This window comes from Branchiostoma lanceolatum, chromosome 18 (assembly GCF_035083965.1).
Source record: "Branchiostoma lanceolatum isolate klBraLanc5 chromosome 18, klBraLanc5.hap2, whole genome shotgun sequence".
In the NCBI taxonomy this organism is placed as follows: domain Eukaryota; kingdom Metazoa; phylum Chordata; class Leptocardii; order Amphioxiformes; family Branchiostomatidae; genus Branchiostoma; species Branchiostoma lanceolatum.
In genome coordinates this window covers 12,592,404-12,618,862 of record NC_089739.1, presented here as the reverse complement: position 1 = coordinate 12,618,862, position 26,459 = coordinate 12,592,404, and the positions used below count along the sequence as shown (strand labels likewise).

Here is a 26,459-nt window from a genome sequence, read left to right as displayed (position 1 = left end):
GGTGGTGCAGTTATGATAATATTTATGGAGATGATATTGAGGATAATTAATCTACTTTTGACTATATATATGTGCAATTCTTCATAGGTGTAATTTGACAGGGATTTAGACACCCTGTCGGAAGTTTGGCAGTATTCCTGCTGTATTTGTGCAAGAGAGAATTCCTGTACAACAATGTATATTACAAGATGTGGAAATACAAGGATGATGCAAAAAAACATGCATGTTGTGTTCATTGTAGCCTGCACCAGAATGCACCAAAAAGCAGCCATGGGAAAGTAAAGAAAATTTGAAATTGTTTTTGTAATAATTGTAAACAAACATCATTTTCTTTACTTTCCCATGGGTGCTTTTTGGTGCATTTTTTTTTCTTCTTTTTTACAAACAGTATGATATCATCAAAAGTGTTTGCAAAAAAAATGAAAATAAATGCCAGTGCCAGCAAGAAAGCTTGTGAACGAAGGAGGGTTTGCAACAATACTACAACTTTTGAATCTCGCATCGAGGAAAGGTTAGAATAGCAGTAGCCTGTTTTTAAGAGAATTTTGGTTGAGAATTTAGGTAGCTGACAGAAAGTAAATATTCAAACATAAAATCATTTTCTGTACCAAATAATATTATTGTTAAGTCAATGAAGTTTCTGTTTACAGTTATCCAGTTTTTCTGTGCTGGAAAGATGCATCTTGTAAATCCATGTTCGATAAGTCTTTCTTAAGAAGGATTTTTATCATCAATTGTCTTCTGCGTAGTTTTCTGTCCTCATCTGGTTCAGTCCCAAGTCCTCGTTCTGCTCGTGATTCCGTACGTAGTCCTCCACGACAAGTTCAGGGTCAGGATCGGGTGCGTAAACATTCTGCAAACAAAAATGTACTATGGTTAATACAGTGGGTGACACGGTTGTTAAACCGTCATATACAGTAGTAAAAGAAGCTTTCAAATTGGCAGTATTTGTTGATCATCAAATTTAAAAATCACTACTAGCATTTTTCAACTAATAACTACCCTATGTCCAGCTGTCAGCAAATGTTTTCTTTAGGTAAAGCTGATTGGCTGACAGCTGGTTAGACGTCATGCCCACAAAAGGGGAAACCTCAGCCCGGTTTAGCAGAGCCTTCCAAAGGTATATTTTATAGGCTGCAAAGAAGGCTTTGAGTAGGACAATTACTCATACAATGTTAAGGAAGGTTTACCTGAAGATAACTGTTACCAGCGGGGTCATCCAGCTCAATGTGAACCATTCGCTTTCCATCTGCAATCTGTAAAATAACACTGCTGGTTAGCTTTGGGTTTTTCTAGCCCAAGTTACAGACTCTCTCCGGCTGTTTTCTTTTAAGTCTAACTTATAAGAAAACACCGTTTTCTTATTACATTTCTTTTCTTATTCCCGGCCAGCTATATGAGAGTGAGTCTGCAATGGAGGCTGGTGTTTTTCCATAGGCATCATAAGGTCTGTCTGTTTTTCTAAACAAACGTTAACAAATGAATGGAATGAATTGATGGATGGATGGATGGATGGATGAATGAATGGATGGATGGATGGATGAATGGATGGATGGATGGGTGGATGGATGGAAAGATGGTTGGATGGATGGATGGAGGATGGATGGATGGATGGATGGATGGAAAGATGGTTGGATGGATGGATGGATGGATGGATGGAGGATGGATGGATGGATGGATGGACAAAGGAACGAACGAACGAAGTAGACACACACCTCTGCCAGCTTCCCAAGGAATTCTTTCATCTTGTTTCCTCCTGTGTCAGTGGAGCTGTCTCCCAGGCAGAATGCATTCTTCTCCAGCTGTGCAATAAATGACAAGATTATTATAATCCCTGGAGTCTTCAATGGCGTTTCTCAGTTAACCCTTAAGCTGCCAGTCCTGGTTTTATCAGGGATACAGAAACATGCCTTCTGTGCTGGGCCCGGCTATAACAGGGAGAGGGTATTCCCCAGAACAGTTTTGTGTGCATGTAGCACTCGAAATCCGAAAGTTTGGGGAGTTAGGGCTGCCAGCTGTTTTGTGACGTAGGTCAGGGGTCAAACATTTTTGTTATTTTTACTTGACTAAAAAACCTGGCTAAAAAGATGTTGTGCCGGGAGCTAGAGGCATGACATATTTCATTAAACCATTTATTCACGTACCTACACAGTACAAGTACAGTACAGTGAAAATTATTTAGGTACGGGTCCAAAATACCACAACATCAATGTACCAATACTGTACCTGAATAGACTTACATTCAAGTAAATAACATTTTAAGTTAGTTTGTTTCTAAAAACATGTTGTTCCACAAAGATGACAATTTAGCACTGGAAAAAGATGAAAACATCGTATGGTTCTAGAAATCACCTGTTTTGATCTAGAAATAGCCCGTTTTGATCTAGAAATCAACCATTTTGATCTAGAAATCACCCGTTTTGATCTAGAAATCACCCGTTTTGATCTAGAAATCACTCGATTTGATCTAGAAATCACCCATTTTGATTTGAGATTCACTGAAAGCATGGGTTCTCCGCATAAGATACCTGGATTCTGTTAACTGTTTATCCACGTTTCTGTCATTCTTGAAGGCCGCAGGTTACTTTTAATGTCAAATAGACCTGTACCTAAAATTGTGTACCAGGTCCTGTACCTGATGTTAAGTTAGGTACAAAAGCCTACTACACTGCATACTGCTGTAAATGCATTTAAGTTCGCATGGTTTTTATTTCGCGCTAAAGGGAAAAATGGAGAGTTCGCTGTGGTTTTCATTTCGCGGCAGTGCAAAAGTCACATACTGCTACAGTATTGGACAAAAACGTTTGCGGTGGTTTTTAGTTTGCGGTGAAACGTCGCCACGAAAACCGCGAGTATAAAACCACCGAGAACATTTCTACATTTACAGTATGCAGTGTAGTAGGGTTTTATACCAGTGCATACACATTATATAAGACACTAGGAAAGTAAAAAAATATTCTCAAGTCCAACTATCTGGCATCTCTGTTTGGACCTATGCACGACCAAGTCATTTGACCATATCAAGTAATCAATCGCAATTAAGGGGATTGACCCTAAAAAAAACCAGGAGGTTTCAGGTCTCCCCTGCATGTTTTCCCTTACCGTTTGCCAAGAAATGTACTTTTATGTGCAAATAAACAATAGACAAAAAAACAAACATGACATCAACAAAAAATTAAGCTGTTCAGACCTGTTCCTTGATATCGATGACGAGCCCCTCCAGTGTGGTGAACTTGCCCCCGATTCCGTAGCTCAGGCTCAGTTCAAAGTCAAGTTCAGGAATACAGACAGTGCACGTCTCCGACTGGAGAGAATAAAACAAGGAATCGTGAAAAGTCACAAACATTAACTTGCATGATTCAAAGTCAATTTTCTAAAATCATTTGTAAAATCAAAAGGTATAACAAGAAAATTTGTGGGAGAATCAAGATCTAAGGTACATGTAAGGTACCTGTATAACAGGAAAATAGAAAAAACGTTTTTAAAAAGGGTGAAATATTGGGAAAAGCCTACTCCATTCGATGGCTATTTATAATCATTCCAATAATCCCTCAAAAAAACAGAATCTACAGTTAATTTATTTTCATATATTTGGTAAAATGCTGAAGAAAAATATAACACTACCGAGGACATCTTGCTGTTTTCTTAGAGGTTCTTTGGGGGGAGTGCTTATTTTGTATCTGTATCCATATAGCTGGTATACCCACCCTTTTGATGAGTTTTGTTTCTTCAACCTCTCTAATTTTGGTAAATTATAAGAAAAAATCATAACTTTCACATCAAAAATGATGCGCAAAATAATGTTTGCATTTTCGCGTAGGATAAAACTTGTAGAAAAAAATTTTGCAGCAGTAACAACAGTAACAACAGAAAAAGGAAAACTTAGCGTATAATCGAGCCAATCATTAAAGAAAATTCTAGTACTTCATATAAGGAGAAATTAAAACTCTACAACTGGATAAAAATTCGGAGATTTATTTCCGGACGTTTCGAGTGACATCCATCACTCTTCTTCAGCGTCACTAAAGTGACAATTCGAAGCACATTATGAGAAATGTGAACTCAAACCCTGCCCCTCGAAACCCTTTCTTCACTTTTTCGTCGCGCACTATCTCTGACCCCTGTCGCGGAAGAACTGGGGTGTGCACCGTTAAAGCTACATGTATCTTGTGAGGATGCTCCTACAGTAATTGGTGTCAACAAGTTCTACTCTATGACAGTTCTAGAGAAAAACAAATTTTCGAATGCCTCAAGGCTGGATAACTCTAGTAGTAGATAAATCTGGTACCGCTATTTAATCCAAGACATATACTGAGACTTTCTAGTTAATGTACCTTCAGAACATCCCTTGTCAGGTCACTAGGGTCGGTCATGTTCAAGGTCATCCGACGTCCCTTCTCCGCCACACCCGAGGCAGACTTGACCTCGTTTGACCTGTGACCACATCTGTCACAGGTTGTTGCCATGATGATGACCTGCTTGAAATAGGGGATGTCTGGTGGTCCGGTAAAGGATTTGTATCAAATATCTAAAAGTGCTAGAAGATGTAAACAACACATTAAGGCCCACTTTACGTGTCAAAGATTGTGATATCGGCAACCCAAGCAATATTAGGGCCCGAAAATTGGATTTTGAAAGTCAATTTATTTAGTCATTTCTATGCATGATTAGTACAAACAACACTATCACAATGTATAGCGGCATCCATGGTGCAAAACACATGACGTCGGTGTGATGTGAGAACTCACTGATAATCATTGCGTGGGTTTTTGTAGGCTCGCGAAACTATATAACGGGGATCATCGTACGGCTCTTTTTTGCGCGGTTTTAAAATGTTCAAAGTGTGAAGTTATTATGCAAATGCACTAAACAGTGTTAGTAAATGTCACTATCATAAAGGTCCAGCCTTTTTTTAATTTCCAGTTTTTGGGCCCTAATATTGCTTTGGTTGCCTTTGAGATAGTAGCTTAGCACGTATACAATGCACTTCAACTATAACAGTTATTGATATTTTTGAAGCTAAATATCAAGTTTTAGAACCCATTTTACAAGAAATGTTATCATCATATAAAGTTAGTGGTAGAAATAATTTTCAAATTTTCCAAAACCTTTAAACATGTATAAGATATGATTCGGAATCTGAAAAAAATCAAAGAAACATAGTAGAACATAATTATAATTTTCCTTTTTTTCCAAAGTGGAGACAAATATATAACGTCTAGATTGTTCTGGAGGACCAACGACTCGGTACGGAGGGACTCCGAGGGAGGTAGAGGCAGTCTGCGGCAGACGTCAAACACTCCTGTCAGCGGTCAAGCGCCGGAAGCTGAAGTGGTTCAGGCACGTATGCCGACACAACACACTTGCCAAGACCATTCTGCAAGGTACAGTAGCAGGAGGGAGGAAACGAGGAAGGCCAAAGAAGACCTGGTTGGATAATATCAAGACATGGACTGGCCTGAGCGCTACACAACTGATCAGGGAGGCCGAGGACAGAACAGGATGGGCACGGATCATTGCGGCTGGCTGTCATGACGCCCCTACGACCACTGAGGTCATGGGTCATGAGTGAGTGAGTAAGTGAGTGAGGTTGTTCCAAAAACTGAAAGGATACCGACGACTTTCATGTTGGTTGGAACAGGACTCTGGCAGTTGGGACAGTTGGTGTTGAAACTCAGGACCTGTGGCAACAACAGGGCAAACATGCTGTATTAATGTGGAACATTGACATTATTGTACTCTTAATATCCATGAATACCCTCTTCTTGAATGAGAAAGGTTGATATGCAATATGTATATTCTTTAAAAAACTTGAACGTAACTTAAAAAATGAAGATAACAACACACTGTGGCCATTTTGTTACACTGTTTGTTTTGGTATCTACTTTAAACTTCTGCTCTATTACATAACATATACTGTAATTCACTTTATCTTCACGGTAGCAAAATTTCACGGTGTAAGGAAAATGGACATTTTCACTGAACTTTAATTTCACGGTGGCGGCAAGTGATTTACAGAACGGATGTGTGAGGGAATTGTAAATGATAACAACAGGTTTTTTCACGGTGATGATAAGTTCACGGTACAGAGGTGACCGTGAAAACAGTGAACATAAAGTAACAGTGAAAGAAACAAGAATTACAGTATTTGCTCTTAACAGATAGAGATATACTACATGCACAACATATTAAGTCCATTGCATACACACTGCTTTGTAAGTACTGTAAATGCATTTAGTTTTGTTGCGGTTTTATTTTGCGGTTTTACATTTGTAAATTTGCAGTTGAAACAATTTGGTGTCAAAATTTCACAGTATGATGATGAAGCCACCGCAAACGGGTCAAATAAAACTACTGCAAACGTTTTATGATTTACAGTCTTCTAATCATTTATTATTACACGTATTATAAAACCAGGTTTGCTCACCTCATCAGCCAAGTTTTCCGCGTCATCTTCTCCAGGTCCTGTTGGCACATCTTCATTTTCAGCCTAAGACGGACAAATGACAATTATTTTTTTGCATATTCAAACAGACTTTGTCTATAATTTCTAAAATAATTACAATGTAGATACATCAACAAATAAAACGATAACAAAAAAACTATGAGAAAACAAATGACAGTTATCTTTTTAGCATGATCAAACTGGCTTTGTCTATTCTTAAAGACTTACAATGTAGATACATCTACAAATAAAAAGATTGCCAAAAAAAATTGGGGACGTTTGTGGGTTCTATTCCATTCTCTTCAATTTATCTATTCTGACAACTACCAAACCATATCAAAAACAATAAAGCTTTTTTTATCTATTTTTTAATATTTCTCTTTGTTGCAAGCATTTAAAAACCATTGCACTAAAGCACAAAAGGTTCTTAAAGGCATCCAGAGCATTTTATGAGGCTTGAAACTTGAATAAAAAAACTCCAATTATTTCTAGTCATTCCTACACATCGTAAGTTCCAATAACACTATACCATTACATATCAAAAGGAGCAAAGATACAATGTCGTTGTGTGGTGAGAACTGATAGAAAATCCAAGCCCTAATAGACTGATCCTGGCTGTCCATAACAATTAGTGGGTCAACCAATGAGCGAGTGACTGCATGTCCGTCAAATATTTGCATTTTTTTTGGTTTAATTCTGCACTTCTACGTTTTGACGGAGGTGGGCGGGGCTATGGTATCTACAGTAAGCGCGTGAAACTAAAAGATCACAGTGTAGCTTATTTTTGTGCCGCTTTTGATAAGAAATCCGCACGCAAATGTGGTAAACAGTGGCATTAAATGTCAATTTCATCCAGATTACAGCAACTAGAATATTTCCAGTTTTCAAGCCTCATAAAATGCTCTGGGTGCCTTTAACTAATTTTAATCTTTCTTTCTGTTGCAAGCATTTAAAAACCATTGTGCTATAGCACAAAAGGTTGAAAAGCAACCATGAAGACAGTAAAATATTACCGGAAGTCCAAGTTGGATGTTCTGTTCACTAGTTCTTGGGTAGTGAACTAAGGTCACATTCTTATCTTTAGAAGGAGCAAATGTAAGACTGTCAAGGAATATTAAAGTGAAAACAAAAGAAACCTTCCAAGTTAAGACTTTACAGTTAAATATTAAGTGATAATTTTAACATATAATATCATCTGTACACATACTTTCTAGAAGTGGATGGAAAAAAATTGCAGGAAAAATGACTTCAATATTTGTTTGGGTACAATTCAATTACTGTAAACTCAGATATGTTCGCGGTGGTTTTATGTTTATGAAACTTTTAACTCGAACTTAAAATCACCGCGAAAAGTGTTTCCATTATGTAATGCTACTATTGTTTCAAGCGCGAACTTAAAACCACCGCAAACACTCCATTTTCTCCCTACCGCGAAATTAAATCCCCGCAAACTTTATTGCATTTACAGTACATGTACTTGCATGGGTGACTCATCAAAATTTTCTGGAAGAGTGGAAGTACAAGAAAATATAACAAACAAGTTCTCCTGCATTACCATAGGTAGCCACCAGGATGACTATTATCGAACTTGACCTTCGTCTCCCTGTCACATACACACCTACTAAAAATAATGAACATCCATTCACAACTTCTCGAGTTACGATATTTAAATCCACAGCCACTCCACCATAGAAAACCGAAAACAGCAAAGGTAAACAACATAGTCTATGCCACTAAACTGTAGGCTGTGCAATTTGAGCTTAATTCTTTAGAAATTCTTAAGAGCACTTTCTGCCTTCCAAGCCATATTTTTATGATCAGGAAATAAAAGGTGTTTGGGAGAATAATACCACTGTAACCAAGAATTGTTAAAACTCTTTTTATGAAAAAATTATGTAAAATAAAGGATATGGATTTTCAACAAAGCTGTTCCCTGTTGGGTCATCAAGAACCTGTAAACAAGAAAAAAATACTGTTAATCTTTCAGGTATTATTTGTAAAACTTCAAGTACGCTAGAAGCTTTGAAAGAAAAATAACAGGCCTGTTCATTTCTAAAATTTCTCAAAATAATCGACCAAATATATTATTCATCATCATCATTTAACGTTTTTGCACCGTTTGGGTTATATCGGCCCTTAAGCCCCCGTCACAAATAAGAAATTCAGCTCGGCCGACGTGTTGGCGAGCTTCAAATGTGCATTTTCGGCCGAAGTACGGCCGACGTCCTGTCGAATAAGCGGGCTTCGGGCGATTTTTAGAAATAAAAGTTGATCCAAATATTGGCCTTTTACCAGGTAAGTCGATACTGACTTCGTCCATGTCCAAGAGACAGTAATGGGGGATTTTTAGTTTTTAGTGCTCGACGGACGTCGCCCGAGATTTACATTGCAAAATACGGTCGATGCTCGGGCAATTTTGAAATTCGGCGAGCTTCGGGCGATCCACAAAGTCGGCCGACGCTCACATGAATTGTGACGCCGGCTTAACGGGGTGACATACTCTTTCGTTGGCTGATACAAAATGGGGATACCGGTAAATACATTGAGCCTTCCCCAAATACCACTGCTACTATATTACTTCAGCCTCAGATACAGACATATTTTCCTTTTTAATATCATATATTGCACTGAAAATCAAACAAGAAAGCAACAACAACAGGCTTTGTTACTGCTTTAATCATCAGATTCTGTTATGTTTAATTATGTTTAATTGACGACATGTCTTGCGACAGTCAGAATAAATTTTACACCTACCAATGTAAACGGAGTTTTGACATCTGTCAGTCCTCTTAGCTTCTCTATGAAAGCATCTATCTTCTCTGCTGTTGCCGGATCCATAGTCTAATAAAAAAAAACATTACACATTAGGCCACACCAATTTAATTTCTTGGTTAACGGATTTAAAAAAATGCTAGATTGGAAAATCAACAGAAGAACAGAATCTCAGAGGAAAGTTTGTACTTTGGTGCACACAATTGCAGGGAGTGAATAGGGTCAGGTGCAAGTTTTCACCCCAGCCTTCTGTTTTCATGATTTTTTTTTGCTAAAATTAAAAAAGAAAAAATCCGCTAAGCAAGAAATTAAATTGGTGCGGCCTTATATAAAGAAAAGTGACAATCTCTCAAAAACTTCCTATAGCTGAAATTTTAGACTGACTACTCTGTATTTGCAGCAAGGAATTTACAAGGGGATGAAATACAAGAGTATGGAACATCTGCTATTTAACATGGTAAACACCTCAGTTGACCTTATAAATATGGTATACCTCAGTTGACCTTATATAAAAACTGTACAGTAATTGTCTAGGTGTAGCCATAAGACTGTAAGATTTGACTACAAGGATCTGAAATACTGTAAATGCATTTACGTTTGCATGGTTTTAATTTCGGGGGAGAAAATGGAGAGCTCGCGGTGTTTTTAAGTTCGCGTTTGAGACAATAGTAGACAAGGGGGTAGGAGGGCAAAATATGTTTGTGGTGGTTTTAAGTTCGCGGCGAAGAGCTTACCACCCAAACCGCGAACATAAAAATAATCACCGCAAACATTTCTGCATTAGTCCAAAACTAATGCCCAGCTATGTACTGTAGTTCTTGTTTCTTTCACTGTAACTTTAAGTTCACTGTTTTCACTATCACCTCTGGACTGTGAACTTATCATCACGGTGAAAAACCTATGTATACCCTTCACACATCCTTTCTGCAAGTCACTAGCACCACCGTGAAGTTTAAGTTCAGTGAAAATGTCAATTTTTCTTACATCATGAAATTTTGCTACCATGAACTTAAAGTGAATTACAGTACCTATGTGACTTACATGGAGGATAAAGCTGACAACATTTAGTGTTTTATTGTTTACAAAGTGAACGACCAGTCTACATCCTCACCCTCCTGATAGGTTGCTCTTGCTCCAGACCTCTCACAGCTCGGTCGATCACTCCTTCCACTGTGGTTAGAACTGGGAACAAAACCAATATGTTAGAATCTAATAACAAACCCATCTGTACAAAACATGTCGTTTCTTTCACTGTAATTTTATGTTCACAGTTTTCACAGTCACCTCTGTACCGTGAACTTATCATCACCGTGAAAAACGTTGTTAGTATCTATGATTCCTTCACACATCCGTTCTGTAAATCACTTGTCGCCACCGTGAAGTTAAAGTTCAGTGAAAATGTCCATTTTCCTTACACTGTGAGATTTTGCTACCTGGAAGTTGAAGTGAATTACAGTAGTTCAAATCTGGAAAGACATCTGGAAATCTGAAATATTCAATTAACGTTCAGACAAATATTTAACTTTGTTGCTGTATCAGTGCATGCACCATTAAGAGCGTTTTAATTAAACTTATATTGTGTATGGTTCTCTCTCTATCGTGGTAAAGTAAATGTGGGATCGTTCATCTTCCACTGTCTCAGAAAAAGAAGCCAAACACAATAAGTAGAATTTAGTGTCAGTAGTTAGACTAGAGTAGTCACATGCTATATACTGTTCCTCATCCTTTTCATGCTACATGTACTTGCAATTAGCCTAGGGGCAAGAATTTGCAACAAACTTTTGATTAAAGGTAAGGCCACACCAATTCAATTTCTTGGTTAACAGATTTTTTAAGAATAATTTTAGCACAAGGACATCATGAAAACAGACGGCTGGGGTGAAAACTTGCATCTAACCCTGTTCACTCCCTGAAACTGTGTGCACCAAAGTACAAACTTTCCTCTAAAATTCTATTTTCATGTTGATTTTCCAATCTAGCATTTTTTTTTAATTCGCTAACCAAGAAATTAAATTGGTGTGGCCTAAATATACAAATAACTGTTATAACTTTTAAAAGTAATGGAAATACAAAAAAATTCTGACCTCCCTTCTGTGAGTTTGAGGGAACCTCAAAGTCAAGTTCAGGAATAGACAGAGATGCAGACTCCCCCTTCACAACTTGGCGGTTCAGATCCTGTGGAATAGAAATCAATATACCTATGAGGGCTTCGTTTAATGGTTTAATGTAATAGTTTGGTTTTTATTTTAAAAAGTGTAATTATCAATTAATTAAGTGTGTATGTTTGTGGGTTTTCTGACCAAATAAAAAAGCAAACAGCCCCTACGATGAATAATATTACTTATACTGTTTAACTTTTCAAATACAATTATAATTCAGCGTTCGAAATACCCGTCTGCAATCTGCAAATTGCATAAAGATTTCGAAGATTGCAGAAGAAAAATTAAACAATCTGCAATTTTGCAGAAGAAAAAAAATCTGACTCGGGATTCAATGGCTCTCAATTCAGGAGATTATATAGATCTACTAGTACTAAGCAAACTAGTAGCGTCGCTGTAAATGAACTGAAGCCCACAGCGCCGCGCGAGATGGTGGCGTTTCGGTGCGTTCCGACTGCCTGGTGCATGGTGCTACTTGAGGTCAGTTTTTTCGGGGGATTTCGTCACTTTCCGTGATAACTTCGGGGACGAATCATGTTAGAAAATGTCAAATTCGTGCATTTCCGTCAACCCTCGCTAATCTCCGCGGTCACGATCTCGGAGTCGGCAAAAGTCGGGAAAACAATTCCTGGATGTTCCTCTAGCGTAAACAAGTATGTTTCAAGCTGCGATTTCTTCAGAACTCGGGGCATGGGCGCGATGACAGAAGGAACGAAACGGTGGCAATTTCATTAGCCCGTGGTCCTTGAAGCCCAGATGGCAGCGATGAAGTTGAGAACTACTCGGATAGATATTGAGCACCGCCTTGTGTGGAAAAGGCGGAACATTTTCTCCTGTGCCGACACAGTGGGGAGGGGGGCGCCCACGTGAAAAACTAACATCGCCGGGCCGTCTCTGGAGTCTCCCCGAATGTCCGAAGTCGGAGTCCGATGTTTTAAACCAATAGCAATTTTTCAGATTTGTACAAAAAACTACACAGAGGCCAAGGTTTGCGTAAAGGCGTTTTATTTTGAATTTTACATTTTTTTGTCGTTTTTTGTCATGTTTTCTGTGGGCCGTGGCTGTGTCACAGGTGGTGCGATCTAATTTATTAACCATACACGTACTTCTCGCAAGGATATAATTCCCTTGTCCTCCTTATCAGGCAGGCTGTTGAATTTGTTTTTAATTTTGATACACATACTGACATGATCAAACGAATATTCGATTTGATTGATATTGAATAAATATACTTTTGCTGTTGCAATTTTCGCTATTGATTTAATATTTTTCACACACATGCATGTTATTCATCTTAAAAACTTTGTAGTAATAATCAAAGATAGAGTGAGAGAATAAAGAATTACAGTAATGTTGCAAAGCTATAGATATAATGTAAGTAAGAAGGTTGTAGTATGGAGGCATGTGTATTTGCAGAAAATATTTTCAAATTGCAGAAAAAAATTCTGACATTCTGCAATATTGCAGAACACTGGAAAAAAGTATTTCTACCACTGTAATTACTGACTTACAGTCATCATTTGGCTGTTTGATTATTTGAATTGAAACTACAACAGAAATTTTTCTTCCATAAACAAGATCATATTAGAAAAATGCAAATACTTTCAACATTTCCAAGAAACAAGGAATTGAAACAAATCTACTTTTATACAAAGTTCTGGAAACCCACAAACAAAATGTAAAACCTTATACCAGCGAATAGATTTTTTTCAATTTTTGTATTTAAAAACAAATGATGTTAGAATAACTTAGACTAGTACACAACACTAGTATAAATAGTCTGTACTAGTAGTTGTTAATATTCCATGTTATTTTTTTTGCCATACATTGTACCTGAATCAACTGCAATTGTTGTGCAATAAACTTCACGTGACTAACAACAATGAAGCTATTTTGAAGTCTCATATTCGTATTCATTTTAAAGGCACCCAGTGTTTTATGAGGCTTGAAAACTGGAAAAATTCTAGTTGCTGTAATTTTCATGAAATTGACATTTAATGCCACTGTTTACCACATTTGCGTGCTAATTTCATATCAAAAGTGCTCAAAAGCGGCACAAAAATAAGCTACATGGTGTACATTTAGTTTCACGCGCCTAGTGTAAATAGGCCGATATCATAGCCCCGCCCACCTCCGTCAAAACACAGGAATGCAAAGTTAAAACATAAAAATGCAATTATTTGAAAGACATGCAGTCACTCTCTCATTGGTTGAACCGCTAATTGTGATGGACAGTCAGGATCAGTCTATTAGGGATTGGATTTTCCATCAGTTCTCATTACACAACGACATTGTATCTTTGCTCCTTTAGTGTCAATATGTAATGGTATGTGTTATTGAAACATACTATGAGTAGGAATGACTAGAAATTTGAGTTTTTTAATTCAAGTTTCAAGACTCATAAAATGCTCTGGATGCCTTGAAAGACCAACTCACTTTGCTTGTCTCGACCTTCAGCGTGACCCTCACCCCCTGGTCCTGAATGGTACTGGCCGGCTGGAGTTCGTTGTTTGAGAAGTTGCAGTGCGGACAGTCGAACGACATCAGTACCACCTCACGGAAGTACGGGATTCTCGTCATCAGCAGTCGCGTGGTGCCCTGGAATGATGATTACATTTACACTAGATATTAGGCAGGATCGACACACACCGGGATGCACACACGTGCACACCGGGAAGGACCCCTACTAGTACTCTTTTCAAAATAAGCGTGGTGGCCACGTGGGTTATTTTACTTGCCGGAGATGTGGCCTAGCAGTTATGGCGTGCGGTCTGTGCGCTGGACGGCCTGTGTTCGATCCCCAGGAGCCAGCAGACTGTGCTACTCGCCTATTGCGTTTCACGCCAGCTAAATGAAAATCTATCTAGAAAGTTCCGCCCCCCTCCCACCTTTTTCAATAATTTTTTTCTCACTTATACGAGGTATAAACTGAGAGCTACGTCCTCACCGATTCATGACAGTTCATACATAGCGTGTCGTCTATTTCTGTGGTCTCCTGGTCGTCTATGTCGCCCGTCAAGTCGCGGAAAAGCGGTTTGTTGTCGCTTGAAGTGTCCACGCAGTCTGTGTCGGTAGTGTCAGCCATCTTGGATAGTGACCTTTGACCGGGATTGCGCAACTTCCCTTGGGACAATATCTCCAAGCAGATGTTGGTGTGAAAGATTGTGACGTTTTCTGTCGGTCTTTTATCCTAACCTCTGATTGAAAAGTAGTATAAATGTTCGCCGACGCCTCAAGCAAAGACGACTTGAGACTTATGTGCAAATATACTCAATAATGCCTTTTTGTTTGTTTGTTTGTTTGTTTGTTTGTTTGTTTGTTTGTTTGTTTTACTTTTGGCTTTTTTTTCTTCTGGAAGGGGATTTCGTACTTATGTTCAAACTAGGTATTTGTTCATTTACTAATTCACAAGTTTGAGTGGTCAAATATTCTATTTTCTATAATATGGAAGGGGTGACGAGAATATAAGCAGTGTACTACTTTAACTTGAGTCCGATGCAACTTTGTCCTTGTTAATTTATTTGTATTATTTGATGTTTCTTTGAATACAATAAAAAGGAATATGAAATAATGGGATCAAATAGATTAACAAATAAATAAAACTTCATACTATATTTTTATCGTTGTCAATTCCTTTATGGATATATATATATATATAACGTTACAGCAAGTGCAAGATTTTAACAATGGTTACAAGTGGAACAATCGTCTATTCTAATAAGAACTGCTTCGGAATATACTCAAAGCTTTTTGGGTTTGAGTCATTGTTTGGCAGCAGTGGAAGACGTAGTGACCCACTTTTCTGTAGTGAGTGGGTTTTGTGGCGTTCAATGTGGTGCTGCAGTACTGATGATAACCGCTAGATGCCGTAAGTGTACTGTACACAAAACCTGGCCTTGGTAGTGCATGACTATCCACTCTCTTCATCTTCAAGCAGACGTATAGTGTAACGTTATAGGATAGACTATGCTTTGATTTCCATAACGATTTAACAAATTGAATACAAGGTTTTGTATTGTTTTCAACTCTTTATTTAAGACACCTCATTTGATTAACGAAAACACCGGATCATAAGAGAAATATATGCTTGACCATCTCTTAGTCTACTTGTTGCCTTCGCCGTGAGGCAGAAGGGTATGCGTTTGGTCGGGATTTGTGGAGTGATGGTGTCTGCGGTATAACTCTCGAAGACAAGGTCGGATGTTGGTGATTTTTGGTAGGTAAGTTCCTGTTGGGAAGACGAAGGTCAAGTTCGAAGATAGGTTTTCTGGGATGTTCCTTTGGCGCTCTAGTGGAAGTTTTGTGTTTGACAATTAGTTTGTTGGCGACATAACTCGAGAGAGATGAACTGGATCGTGATGAAATTTAGTAGGTTGTTGGGGGTAGGGGAAACGAAGGTCAAGTTCGAAGATGGGTCTTCTGGGGGGGTTCCTACGGTACTGCATGGGGGCATTTTATTATCTAAAGTTTGGAGGAGGATAACTTAAGCAGGTTTTGGTGGATCTTAATTGTTTTGGGCAGGTAGACACGATTAGTGATGATTAACATAATGAGATGCAAATCATGTCATTCTTTCCATGATTAATAAGAAAAAGTTGAAATTCCCTTACAATTTGCTATTATGTCTATGTATTCAGGTTAAATTGCACTGACAGGCCTGCGGGCGGATGACCTACTTTCCCCAGGAGCGCTCCTCATGGGACGTCACCGGAGCCCAGTTTGCTTGCCTGTTCTTTTTCTTCGTCTTCTGCCCAAATCCAAGTAGATGTGAGGTGGTAGCTCTACCCATGGTATTGCAGAAAGTTATATGTACCTTGTACATGGTTCTGATGTTATATTTGAGATGTAGGTACCTTTAAGAAAGGTAAATACACCTGGCCATAAATCATGCTTATGAGGACCTCATTTGCATAATCTATGATGAAACTTGTATTTCCCTTACTGTAAAAGCTACGAATGTAATATTTGAGATATAGGTACCTTTAGGAAAGGTGAATATACCTGGACATAAATTATGAGGACCTCATTTGCATAATTTTTGCAGAAACTTGTATTTCCCTTACGGTACATGCTATGGATGCCATATTTGAGATGTAGGCACCTTTAGGAAAGGTGAATGTACCTCGACATAGACTATGCTAATGATGACCTCATTTTCATAATACATGCAGAACATTATATTTCCCTTCTGGTAAATACTTTGGATGTCATATCTAATATGTAAGTACCTTTTGGATACTATTAGGTACATACCCCTGGACATGAATTATGCTAATGAGAACATCATTTGCATAATTTATGCAGAAACGTGTATTTCCCTTGCGGTAAATCCTATGGATGCATATTTGAGACGTAGGTACCTCTAGGAAAGGTGAATACACCTGTACATATATTATGCTAATGAGGTCATGCAGAAACTTGTTTTTTTCCTTACGGTACATGCTACGGATGTCATACTTCAAATGTAGGTACCTTAAGGAAGGTTAAATACACATGGACATAACTTATGCTAATGCGGACCTCATTTCCATAATTCATGCAGAAACTTCATAATTCCGGTATAGTAAATGCTAAGGATGACATATTTCAGGTGTAGGAAATGGGAGGGGATATCCTGCATTTTCTCGAAATTGTTGCCTTTCTAGTTATGTTATGAAATATGCTTGGCGATTCCTCACGAAAACTACCACTTAATAACTGAGCTTAATAATCTTTTTGCGAGATATGATACACGTTAGAAATGGTAAAAGTAAGAAATAAACGAGTTCACTGATGTGCCAAGTAAATAAGCTTAGAAATATAGTTATAAACATAAAGTTCATGATGAAGAAAAGAGATTGACCACCTTGCTTCAATCTACTAATTAATAATGTACGTATTCTAATTGATAAAGCATTTTTCTATGTTATTTTTTCATTCACCTGGTTACTGTTTATATATCTACATCTAAAGAAATGTTATCAGTTGATACCAATTTAATTCTGATGTACATCAATAAGTCGATGTCAAGTCTAGGTTTCCCATTCCAATACATGTATCACATAGATGCAAATTTCTGGTATTATTCTGCCATGGCATATAACGTTGGGTAACATAAATTCGGGATTTTTCCGATAATGGTTGACTGAAATCAATCTAGCAGAACAATCAACCATCCTTTTTTTCTATTATTCTGTCAGTATCATGTACTATCTTTGCACTAATCATACATATGGTAGATTTTGTCTCTAGTCGTGCTGACACCATAATATTTCAACTTGAAACTACCGTCCGCCGCACGCACAATGACGGTGCTGTCGGACAGGGGTGAACATTAATTCGGGAGAGAAGATTCGTCTTGAATATCTTACCGCTAATTACATTTTATACAGCAGCTATTCGTTCCATCCTTGGCTTGAGGAGAGTGCTATGGATATAGACGTGTCCAAGTAAAAAAAAATACACGAAAAAACGGCCGTACCGCAAACAGCAGACCTTCGGTAACATCCCGTTTGTTGAGTCGGTAGAACGTCATTCAAAGTCGATCCCCACCGTCATGGCAACGTGTACATTATTCATGGGAAGTTAGCTAGATACCGTAGCAATGGTTATACTACTATGTCCACGTGTTCTTTGTTGTGTTAGGAGCAAATTTTGAGGAAAATATCGTCTTCAGTCCACAATCACACGCAACATTTAGACAAAAAAGTGTTCCTCACAAACCTTTGTCGTCTGCTTGACGACAGGATTCTAGGTAATAATATGGCGGCGGGAAAATACACGTGCCGTAGGTTGTAGCAACAAAGAGGAGTTTTGATGATTGATCACACTTAGAATCCAGTTGCAGGTTAGCAAAAGAGATTGTAATAAGTTGTCTTGTAAATAATTGTGTTTAGCAGGAAGCGGATGTGACATTTGTCTTATAAACCAGCCGACAGCCACGTTGTGTAATTCTCCCACGAAGCCCTCAGACTGTTCCAATAAGGGACGGAGAGTTTTTGACGTCGCCAACTTCTAATGCATGGTTATCGAAGCTTTTCAGACAGTGTTCTGAATACGTTAGTCTGTCATGTTTGCATTTCTAGCGGTATTACTTATGTGCATCTAGCACATATCCCTAAATACCCCGTTTTCGAAAAATCCCGAATTTAAGTACCCCGCGAATTTATGTTACCCAACGTTACAATTTATAGTCAACCTACATATACTGCACCCCAGCCCCACGCTATACGTTATAAAACGAATATAACCACGAAATAAATGACTGGATTTTGTACTCTAGTACGCCAAAGGCAACATATACTGACATCTCTGTCTCGGAGTTGTATACTAGTATGTAGCACTAAAGCATTCTACAAGTCCATAACAAACTAGCTTGTATTTTGTGCGATAAGTGTAAATCAGAGACCTTTATAATTAAATTTCTGACCTGTGATACAATTGCATCTGGGACAGGTAACAAACCAGATGTTTCGCAGGCTTCAAGAGGATTCAAGGATACAAATTTTTGACTTTTGCTTTTCTGCTCATCCCATAAACAACGCCAAACAATTAAGGTCGTATTTTCATGGCAGTACGCTTTAGAGAGTGGTAAAAACCCTTAAAGGAACTCCAATTGACGCCATCCGCATAGGTTCTGTGAGCGCCCAGGTGGTACAAGCCGTTCAGGTTGGAGTAGTGACAATTTCCATACCACCAGCCGCCTTTATACCTCTGGGAGCAGTGTCCACCATGCGCATCATTGTCGCTGTCCTTGGTACTGAACTGCTTTCCGTTCATATGGTGAAGCATGCTGTCTCCTACAACAAACAAAGATCACTTTTTCATCACTACAGAAGAAGATATTTCAGATGAAAATGTCATTTGTCGCTTCAAAACACACATAACAGCACAAAAAGTAACCAAAAATAGTCATGGTTTATGGTTTTGAGGCTTATAGTACATGCAGATAGTAGATGTAGGAAGAGATAGCCTTCAATTTTGGATGAATAAACTACGCTAGCAGATCCAGTTTAGCTCACTGAAGATCACTGAAGAGCTACTCTTCCACTAGTCGTGACAGAGAAAACAGATGCCGTGTACAGTATTTACAGGTTCAATCAAGGAAGTTTTATATCTATATAAAACCTCCTTGGTTCAATGTACTGGGAAAATTACCCTAGCTCTTTTCAATGAGGTTTTATAAAACCTCCTTGCTCTTTTCGACTAGCACAATATACAATGGACCACGACTTAACGTCCCATCCTAATAAGGACTAAAATGCATGTCAGGTGGTGAGCGACACAGTCGGGATTCGATTTCCCGGCTTCTAGTTCCAGGGGCAAGGCCGCTAATCACTGGACTACGCGCGCTAATTATATTAACGTTGTAAAGTTTACAACGTTAATAATCAAAGCGCGTTAAAACTACCAACCTGCATCTCCACTGTACCCTCCAACGGTAAGCCTGTACTTATCAGACTCTGCCGAGACGCTGAAGCTGCTGTAAGCCGCGTGTAGTACACGCGGTGTTCCCGTCCACGTCCTCCATGTCCACCCTCAGACCGTAGGCCTTTTGATCGGTCAAGCGGTGCAGTTTGTCGTTTCCCAGCCAAAACTCCCCGTTAAGGTTGGAAGGGAAGCCGCTCTTGTAGTCGGCCCAGTCCCGGTAGAAGTCAACGGTCCCGTCCTGTCGCCTCTGGAACACCTGGAAAAATATCGCCAGAGATATCGACTCGTGATTGGGTGTTTGCAGTCACGTGACAATGACGCAATTTGGTGTCCACTGGTGTCCTCCATGTTGGTGGGTTAAAGGTGTATACGCAGTCGATGTCATTACATGAGAAATACTTCAAACGTCTTAACCTACCGTAATATATGCCTGCCTTTCCCTCTGCTTATCTTGAGAGTAACAGACTATAGCTATATATGCCTTACTGACAAACAGCAAAAGTTCTTCTTTCTGAAAGTGCCCCGTTGACATGGGAAAGGCAATTTACGCGAATTTCCTCACTACACTCAAATGAAAATGAGTACCTAGCTTCGGTTAGGGACGTCTGTCGGAAAGGATGTGTTAGATGGGGGTCCCGTGTTCGAGGAGAGCCGCACATCGGGCACCTAAAATAACCCACCACACTTATCGAAACGAGTAGAAGTCATTCTCGATGTGAGTGTAAGTGGATCAAATAAATCTGTCCAGATATGCAGTTTACGCTCTTCAGTACAAACCCGGTTTGTTACGCCATGAGGCGGTTCATCAGGTATGCAATGCAAACAAACAAACAAACAAACAAACAGACAGACATATAACGTTACATGTGAGACAAGCTTAAGTAGAACCCAAGTCCTGACTTACCGTCCAACCGCCTCCATCGGTGTCCATGTCACAGTACACCTGGAATCCGCCGAGGTTGTCCGCCGGGTAGACCATGTACACTCCGCTGGGGGTGGTCTCGTCGTTATCGAGGATGTCTTTGCAGTCACACGGCAGGGTGTTGTTGTTTTCTTCCACATCTGGTTTCAAAATTAAAGGTACCAAACGCCCGCCGTTAAGCAAAGTAAATTTGGCCGGCCGACCGGCCCAACATGTCGATATGGTTATCATTATCAATGGTCATTAACAAAAACTAACGTCTTCGTGCATCATCTGATAGTAGTGCTGCGTACCGGTACTGTGTACCGGTACACAGCACTTTACTGTGTACCGGTACACAGTACTGTGTACCGGTACTGAACCGTACAAATTGATCAGGTATAGGTCCAAAATACCGGATCATGAAGTACCGGTACTGTACCGAAATAGATTTACACCAAGTATGTGCTTATTTTGTCACTGATCACCTGACATCATAGCCGCATGCAACACCAAACGTGACCAAAGTGATACCTTGGAACAGCGTAACTAATATGCAACAGATCATTCAGGCAGGCTGGGGGTTTTGATAGCAACGCCAAGGGAGTTTGGCAGTAGGAAACCTAGTTATGTTCTTTGAATAAAGATACTGACAAGTTGAAAACTGCTTGTTTATGTTTCTGTCATTATTGAAGAAGTTCAGGAAAACACATGTTAATTTTTTTTTCAAATTGTTCAAGTACAGGTACAGGTCCGGACCTGTACCTAAACCTCTGTACCTGTCCTGTACCTGATGTTACGTTTAGGTACGCAGCACTATCTGATAGTGATGTCCCTGTGGCTCAACAGCTGCGTTTCAAATATGTTTTTCAAGAGGGACTTGAAGGCTCTAGATATTGATACGGATCACTGTGAGGACCTTGCAAGTGACCGTTCCAGGTGGAGATACACACTGTCCAGGCAGCTCAAATCAGGAGAAGCCAGACTGATGCACAGCGCAGAAGAAAAGCGGATCCGCAGAAAAGAGCTTTGCAACAGAACTGAGTCAGCTTACAGGTGTGATTTTTGTGGGAGAGACTGCCATTCTCGTATAGGGATGATTAGCTGTAGTCGATGCTGTAGGGCAGTTGTGAATTAGGATTTTACCATGGTCAATACTGACCGACGGAGGCCATATATGTGGCTCAACTGCTAACAGCATCGCAGTCAAGCACCTGTTTCTAAGAACATTGTAGCTGGTAACTGGGAGACCCCCGGCTCGATCCTGGGCAGATTATAGTTGGGACTGTATTGTATTTTAGGAAGGGACGAAAAATGGAGGTCCCAGATTTGAAGAGGTGCGAAGGGCTAGAATGGAAACTTGCATGCTGCCCTATGCCACCGTAGTAGCTCTACAGGGGTCTGAACAAACGTACCCTCTGATATGCAAGCTGTTGAAATTGCATGATTGCTATGAATGCGCAGAACCAACACTGAAGTAAATGTGTAACAGTGGGGGTTCAAGCGCCTCCAACTGACCAGCCTAACTGGTCGCGACCTTTTAGCCTAGTGGTTAAGGCGTGCGTGCCTGTGATCTGGGCTGCCGGTTTCGGCGTGGGTTCGAATCTCGGTTGGGATCACTTGTTTCTACTCGCTCCTTTGATTTGTTTCAAATGTACGACAATGCCAATGGCCTACACTGACCTTAGTTTCTGGCTACGCACGACATATCAAAAAGTTGCAGCACAACACGTACAGACGCGACTGACATCCCTGAGGGGGTAGCATAATTAGCCAACTTACACAGAAAAGTCTACAACTACATGAATGTGTACTCACCAGAAATGTTGCAGCAGTTGCTAACAGCGGCCATAAGAAAATTCACTTTCCGCTCCAACTCTTGTAGTTTGGCATCAGAAGCGCACTGGTTGTCGCCGCAGTTCATGATGACGCTTTGGCTGGTGACTGAGCAGGACTGGACTGTGAACTCGGGAGCTGGCTTCGGCGGCGGGAGGTTCACTGTCGCCGGCGGGGGCACGGGCGTCTGGCCCCGTACAAGTACCGGCAACCCACCGGTCAACAGGCTCAGCAATGCCACGAGGAGGAGGTGGCTCTTCATGGTGACACATGTGTTCAATCCCAACTGACAAAAAATGGTCATTTGCTTGTTCTTTTATACATTCGCATATCGTCATGTTTCTAAACATAGACACTGATGTCACACTAATTTGCATATATTAGTTATGCAAGTTGTCAATTCAGGTATTTGAACTTTCAATAACAGATCGTTGACATTGAGCTTAATCAAATTAAATGAATTTGTATATTCATCCCTGTCTGAAACCGCATCATGGTATAAAACATTTTGGCTAAAAAAATACAGCTAAAGATCTGAGTTGAAAGTGAATTTACTCCCTATGAAGCCCAAATGTCTATTTTTAGAGAATATGGAGCCGAGTGGGGAAAACCTACAGGTCTAAAAGGTCATGATTATCTTGGTCGATTACCCACAAAACTCTTTTGTGACGCAAGAGGAAATGCCTGAGGTATAACTGAAGACAGTGGACGAGGCTTTCTCAGTCAGAAAATATAAACATTACATTTGAGTCTTATAATGGAAAACACTGCAAATATAGATTTTCCTCATTAGTTATGCAAATTAAGTGTCAATAAGCATAATTTGCACATCATTGTGTACATCTCTTTCTAAGCTACCTGCATACTAAATATCATGGAAATCCGTCGTCCCTTTGTTCAGTTATTCTCCTTTTAAGATTTTCACAATAACGCCACTGCAGTTCCAGAGCAAGCTGCTAGGGGCCCAAACCTACAACACTTCTTTATTACATCACAAGCTATCTGCCACCCAAAAATCAAGACCACAGCACGTCCAGGTCAAAAGATACAAAAACGGAAGTTCTGCTGCAATACCAAGGTCACATACCAGGGGGCCAAAAATCGACCTTGATTTTCGGCTTCCCAACGCCTGCCCACATACCAAATATCATCGTAATCCATCCGGAGGTTTTTGAGTTATGCTGACTACAATAGTCCGGAAACACAAACACACACACACACACACACACACACACACACACACACACACACACACACACACACACACACACACACACACACACACACACAAACACGCAAAAAACGATATCTCCATTTTTATGGAGATACTCAGGAATGTATAACGCACTTCAGAGTTACATGTATATTACCAATTCATTTCTGCCATCTTGAGCAGATGAATAAAGATTGAAATGTTTATTGAAAGTAGAGAGAGAAGTTCTAGAAGTTAATTCTGGTAGTTAAACTGTCAAGTACAGATCATTACCATTGAGCATACCCATTGTCTAAAATGGTTAACACCATAATGGTATAAACATCTTGGCTGGAGCAATCTGAGAACATACAGCTGAAAGATCTGATTTAAAAGTTAGTAGATTGCCATTCTAAAGCACAATCATTTATTTTTAGAAAATGGTCGGAGCCAAGTGGGGGAAAACCCACAGATCTAAAGCGTCATATTTTACTTGATAAATTACCCACAACTGTATTGTGACGCAGGGAAAATGCCTGAGGTAAAACGACTTCATTGTTCGTTGACGAGGCTTCATTAGATCTGAGTTGAAAATGAATTTGCTCCCTCTGAAGCCCAATTGTCTACTGTAAACGCAGAAATGTTCGCGGTGGTTTTAAATTCGCGGTTTTCGCGGTAAGCTCTTTACCGCTAACTTAAAACCACGTAACGTTACAGCGAACATTTTTTCGCCGGTTTCTGTAGCGCTACTATAATAGTTTCAAACGCGAATTCAAAACCACCGCGAGCACTCCATTTTCTCCCTACCGCGAAATTAAAACCACGCGAACTTAAATACATTTACAGTATATTTAGAGACTAGAGTCGAGTGGGGAAAACCTACAGGTCTAAAACGTCATAATTTTCTTGGTAAATCACCTACAACTTTTGTGACGCAAGAAGAAATACCCGAAGTTAAGAACAGCTTCTTTTGTTGGTTGACAACGGTTGGCGAGGCGTGTTTCTCAGTCAGAAAATATAATATACAAATATGAAAATAAACGTAAATATTCTTATCATTTTAATTGCATGAAAGAGCGTGTATTGATTCAACATCAACTCTCAAAAGTCTGCCGAATACCCTACGACTGCCTCCTTTTTTTTCTAAATGTGAATTTAAAGAGATCTACTAATGCAGTATCAGAAATCCCCGAGGTATTCTAAGGCCCCCCTCTCACTGGACCCACGGCACGTTGGCGACCTCGCTGCGACCGGACGATTTGACAGACCGCTCTACGAATTTCGTCAATGAAAAAACGGACTATTTTTTACGTGTACTGTGTTTTCTTGTCTTCTAAGGCATATTTGTACGTTATGCATGATATTTTCATCATAAAGTCAAGGGTATACGTAACACAAATCTAATTTAGGACGCAGCGAGTCTGCTAACGTGCCGCGGGTCCTAGTCTCTACCAGACTAACCGCGTCGGCTATAGAGAGAACAATTGCCGGGGGACTTTAGCCATGGAGGATAACATTCTCATCCGTAGTTGCAATATTGGACCCTATCTCTGTAGCCGACTCCCTTCATACAGTTGACTCTATTTGGCCAATTTCTACTATTTTCCCAGCGACCGGGGGAGACTGGTAGAGTCTACGGGTCCAGCGAGTTAGGGGCTTAAGATGGATACCTGCTGGCTATACTTCAGATGAATATAGACATTGGAGTTTTCTTTTTACACAGCCAGTAATGTCTCACCTGCTGACGTTTTAGTTTGGTCTCTCTCAGACACCTTCCTCAGAGCTTCTGACTGGAGTACTGCTTCTTACTGCTATAAGTAGCCGATGTAGGTGGCGCTTTTGTGGCGAGAACACAATCGTGGCTAAGTTTGTATCCCCCCTCGTACCGGTATATCACTGGTGTTGACTTTCTTATCCAGACAGCCACCTTGATCCACCGGATACGTTTGTTATCCTCTCTGTCGATGACCTTGGCCCCCTCCCAGTCTATGGCGCAGTTTTGTCTAGCACTGTGGTCTGTGACGTCAGATTTCTTCTCTTCTTTTTGTGTGCATATGCACAATTGTAGTTATCTGATATCTAGGTGTTGACTTCTCTCTCTCTCTCTCTTACATACATACATACACACACACATACATACACATACATACACACACACACACACTAACTTTTGCACAAACCTTCTGACTTCAAAGTTTAGCACATGTTTCAAGAACCAGGATTTACATTTATTTCATAATTTCACCAATGCATCCAGAATACAACATACCCACCCCAAAAAAATCAAACTATATTCTTCCAAAAGACTTTATTTCTTTCAACATTTGATGTTGTCCTGCAAATTCTTTCATCAAAAGCAACAAGGTGCACATTTTTTGTACAAACATGCCTGTTATAAACGATTGAACAGAAGTATGCATTTCATAATACTAAGTTATTTAAAAATTGTGATTAATCTACTAAATGCATCTATAGTTGCTCCTCATAAATTTGCCATTCAGAAGTCAACTTCAAATCTTATTGTTGACCTATGGTGTAACAATTCAATTCCTTACTGGCAACTTTTTTACAATTTTTTTGCTGTACATTTCGATTCTCATACTCTCTGTCCCTGTTAAGAAATAAGGCTATGACTAAAGTACTTTTTCTTTCCATCTAGGTCTAGGCCATATTCTTAGCAATCATATATTCCTTTCATGACAACACATCTCAACATATGATGCGAAGAGTCCATTATGAATTTCA

General features: G+C 39.6%; 1 protein-coding gene and 1 pseudogene across 1 annotated transcript; both read right to left on the bottom strand.

The window, feature by feature from the left end:
• Positions 1 to 644: 644 nt before the first annotated feature.
• Positions 645 to 14,461, bottom strand: LOC136424000 (zinc finger protein ZPR1-like). Its single transcript, XM_066412400.1, has 14 exons — positions 14,324 to 14,461; positions 13,813 to 13,974; positions 11,302 to 11,392; positions 10,329 to 10,399; positions 9,200 to 9,286; positions 8,358 to 8,397; positions 7,459 to 7,541; positions 6,428 to 6,490; positions 5,615 to 5,681; positions 4,335 to 4,495; positions 3,191 to 3,304; positions 1,716 to 1,802; positions 1,191 to 1,292; positions 645 to 853 (listed from the first exon to the last, which is right to left on the bottom strand). Exons 1-14 carry the CDS (start codon positions 14,459 to 14,461, stop codon positions 731 to 733), a joined length of 1,389 nt encoding a protein of 462 aa, XP_066268497.1. The 3' UTR covers positions 645 to 730.
• A 4,081-nt stretch (positions 14,462 to 18,542) lies between these two features.
• Positions 18,543 to 22,829, bottom strand: LOC136424167 (microfibril-associated glycoprotein 4-like; annotated as a pseudogene).
• Between the last annotated feature and the right edge of the window lie 3,630 nt (positions 22,830 to 26,459).

Bases quoted from the DNA above. Each gene is read 5' to 3' on its own strand.
- LOC136424000 (XM_066412400.1), bottom strand. From the start codon at position 14,461: ATGGCTGACACTACCGACACAGACTGCGTGGACACTTCAAGCGACAAC. The intron at 9,287-10,328 runs GTGAGGATGTAG...TTTTTTTATTAG, and splicing joins AAGAGCAACCTATCAGGAGG to ACTATGGATCCGGCAACAGC. The intron at 8,398-9,199 runs GTAGGTGTAAAA...TCTTGTTTACAG, and splicing joins TCAAAACTCCGTTTACATTG to GTTCTTGATGACCCAACAGG.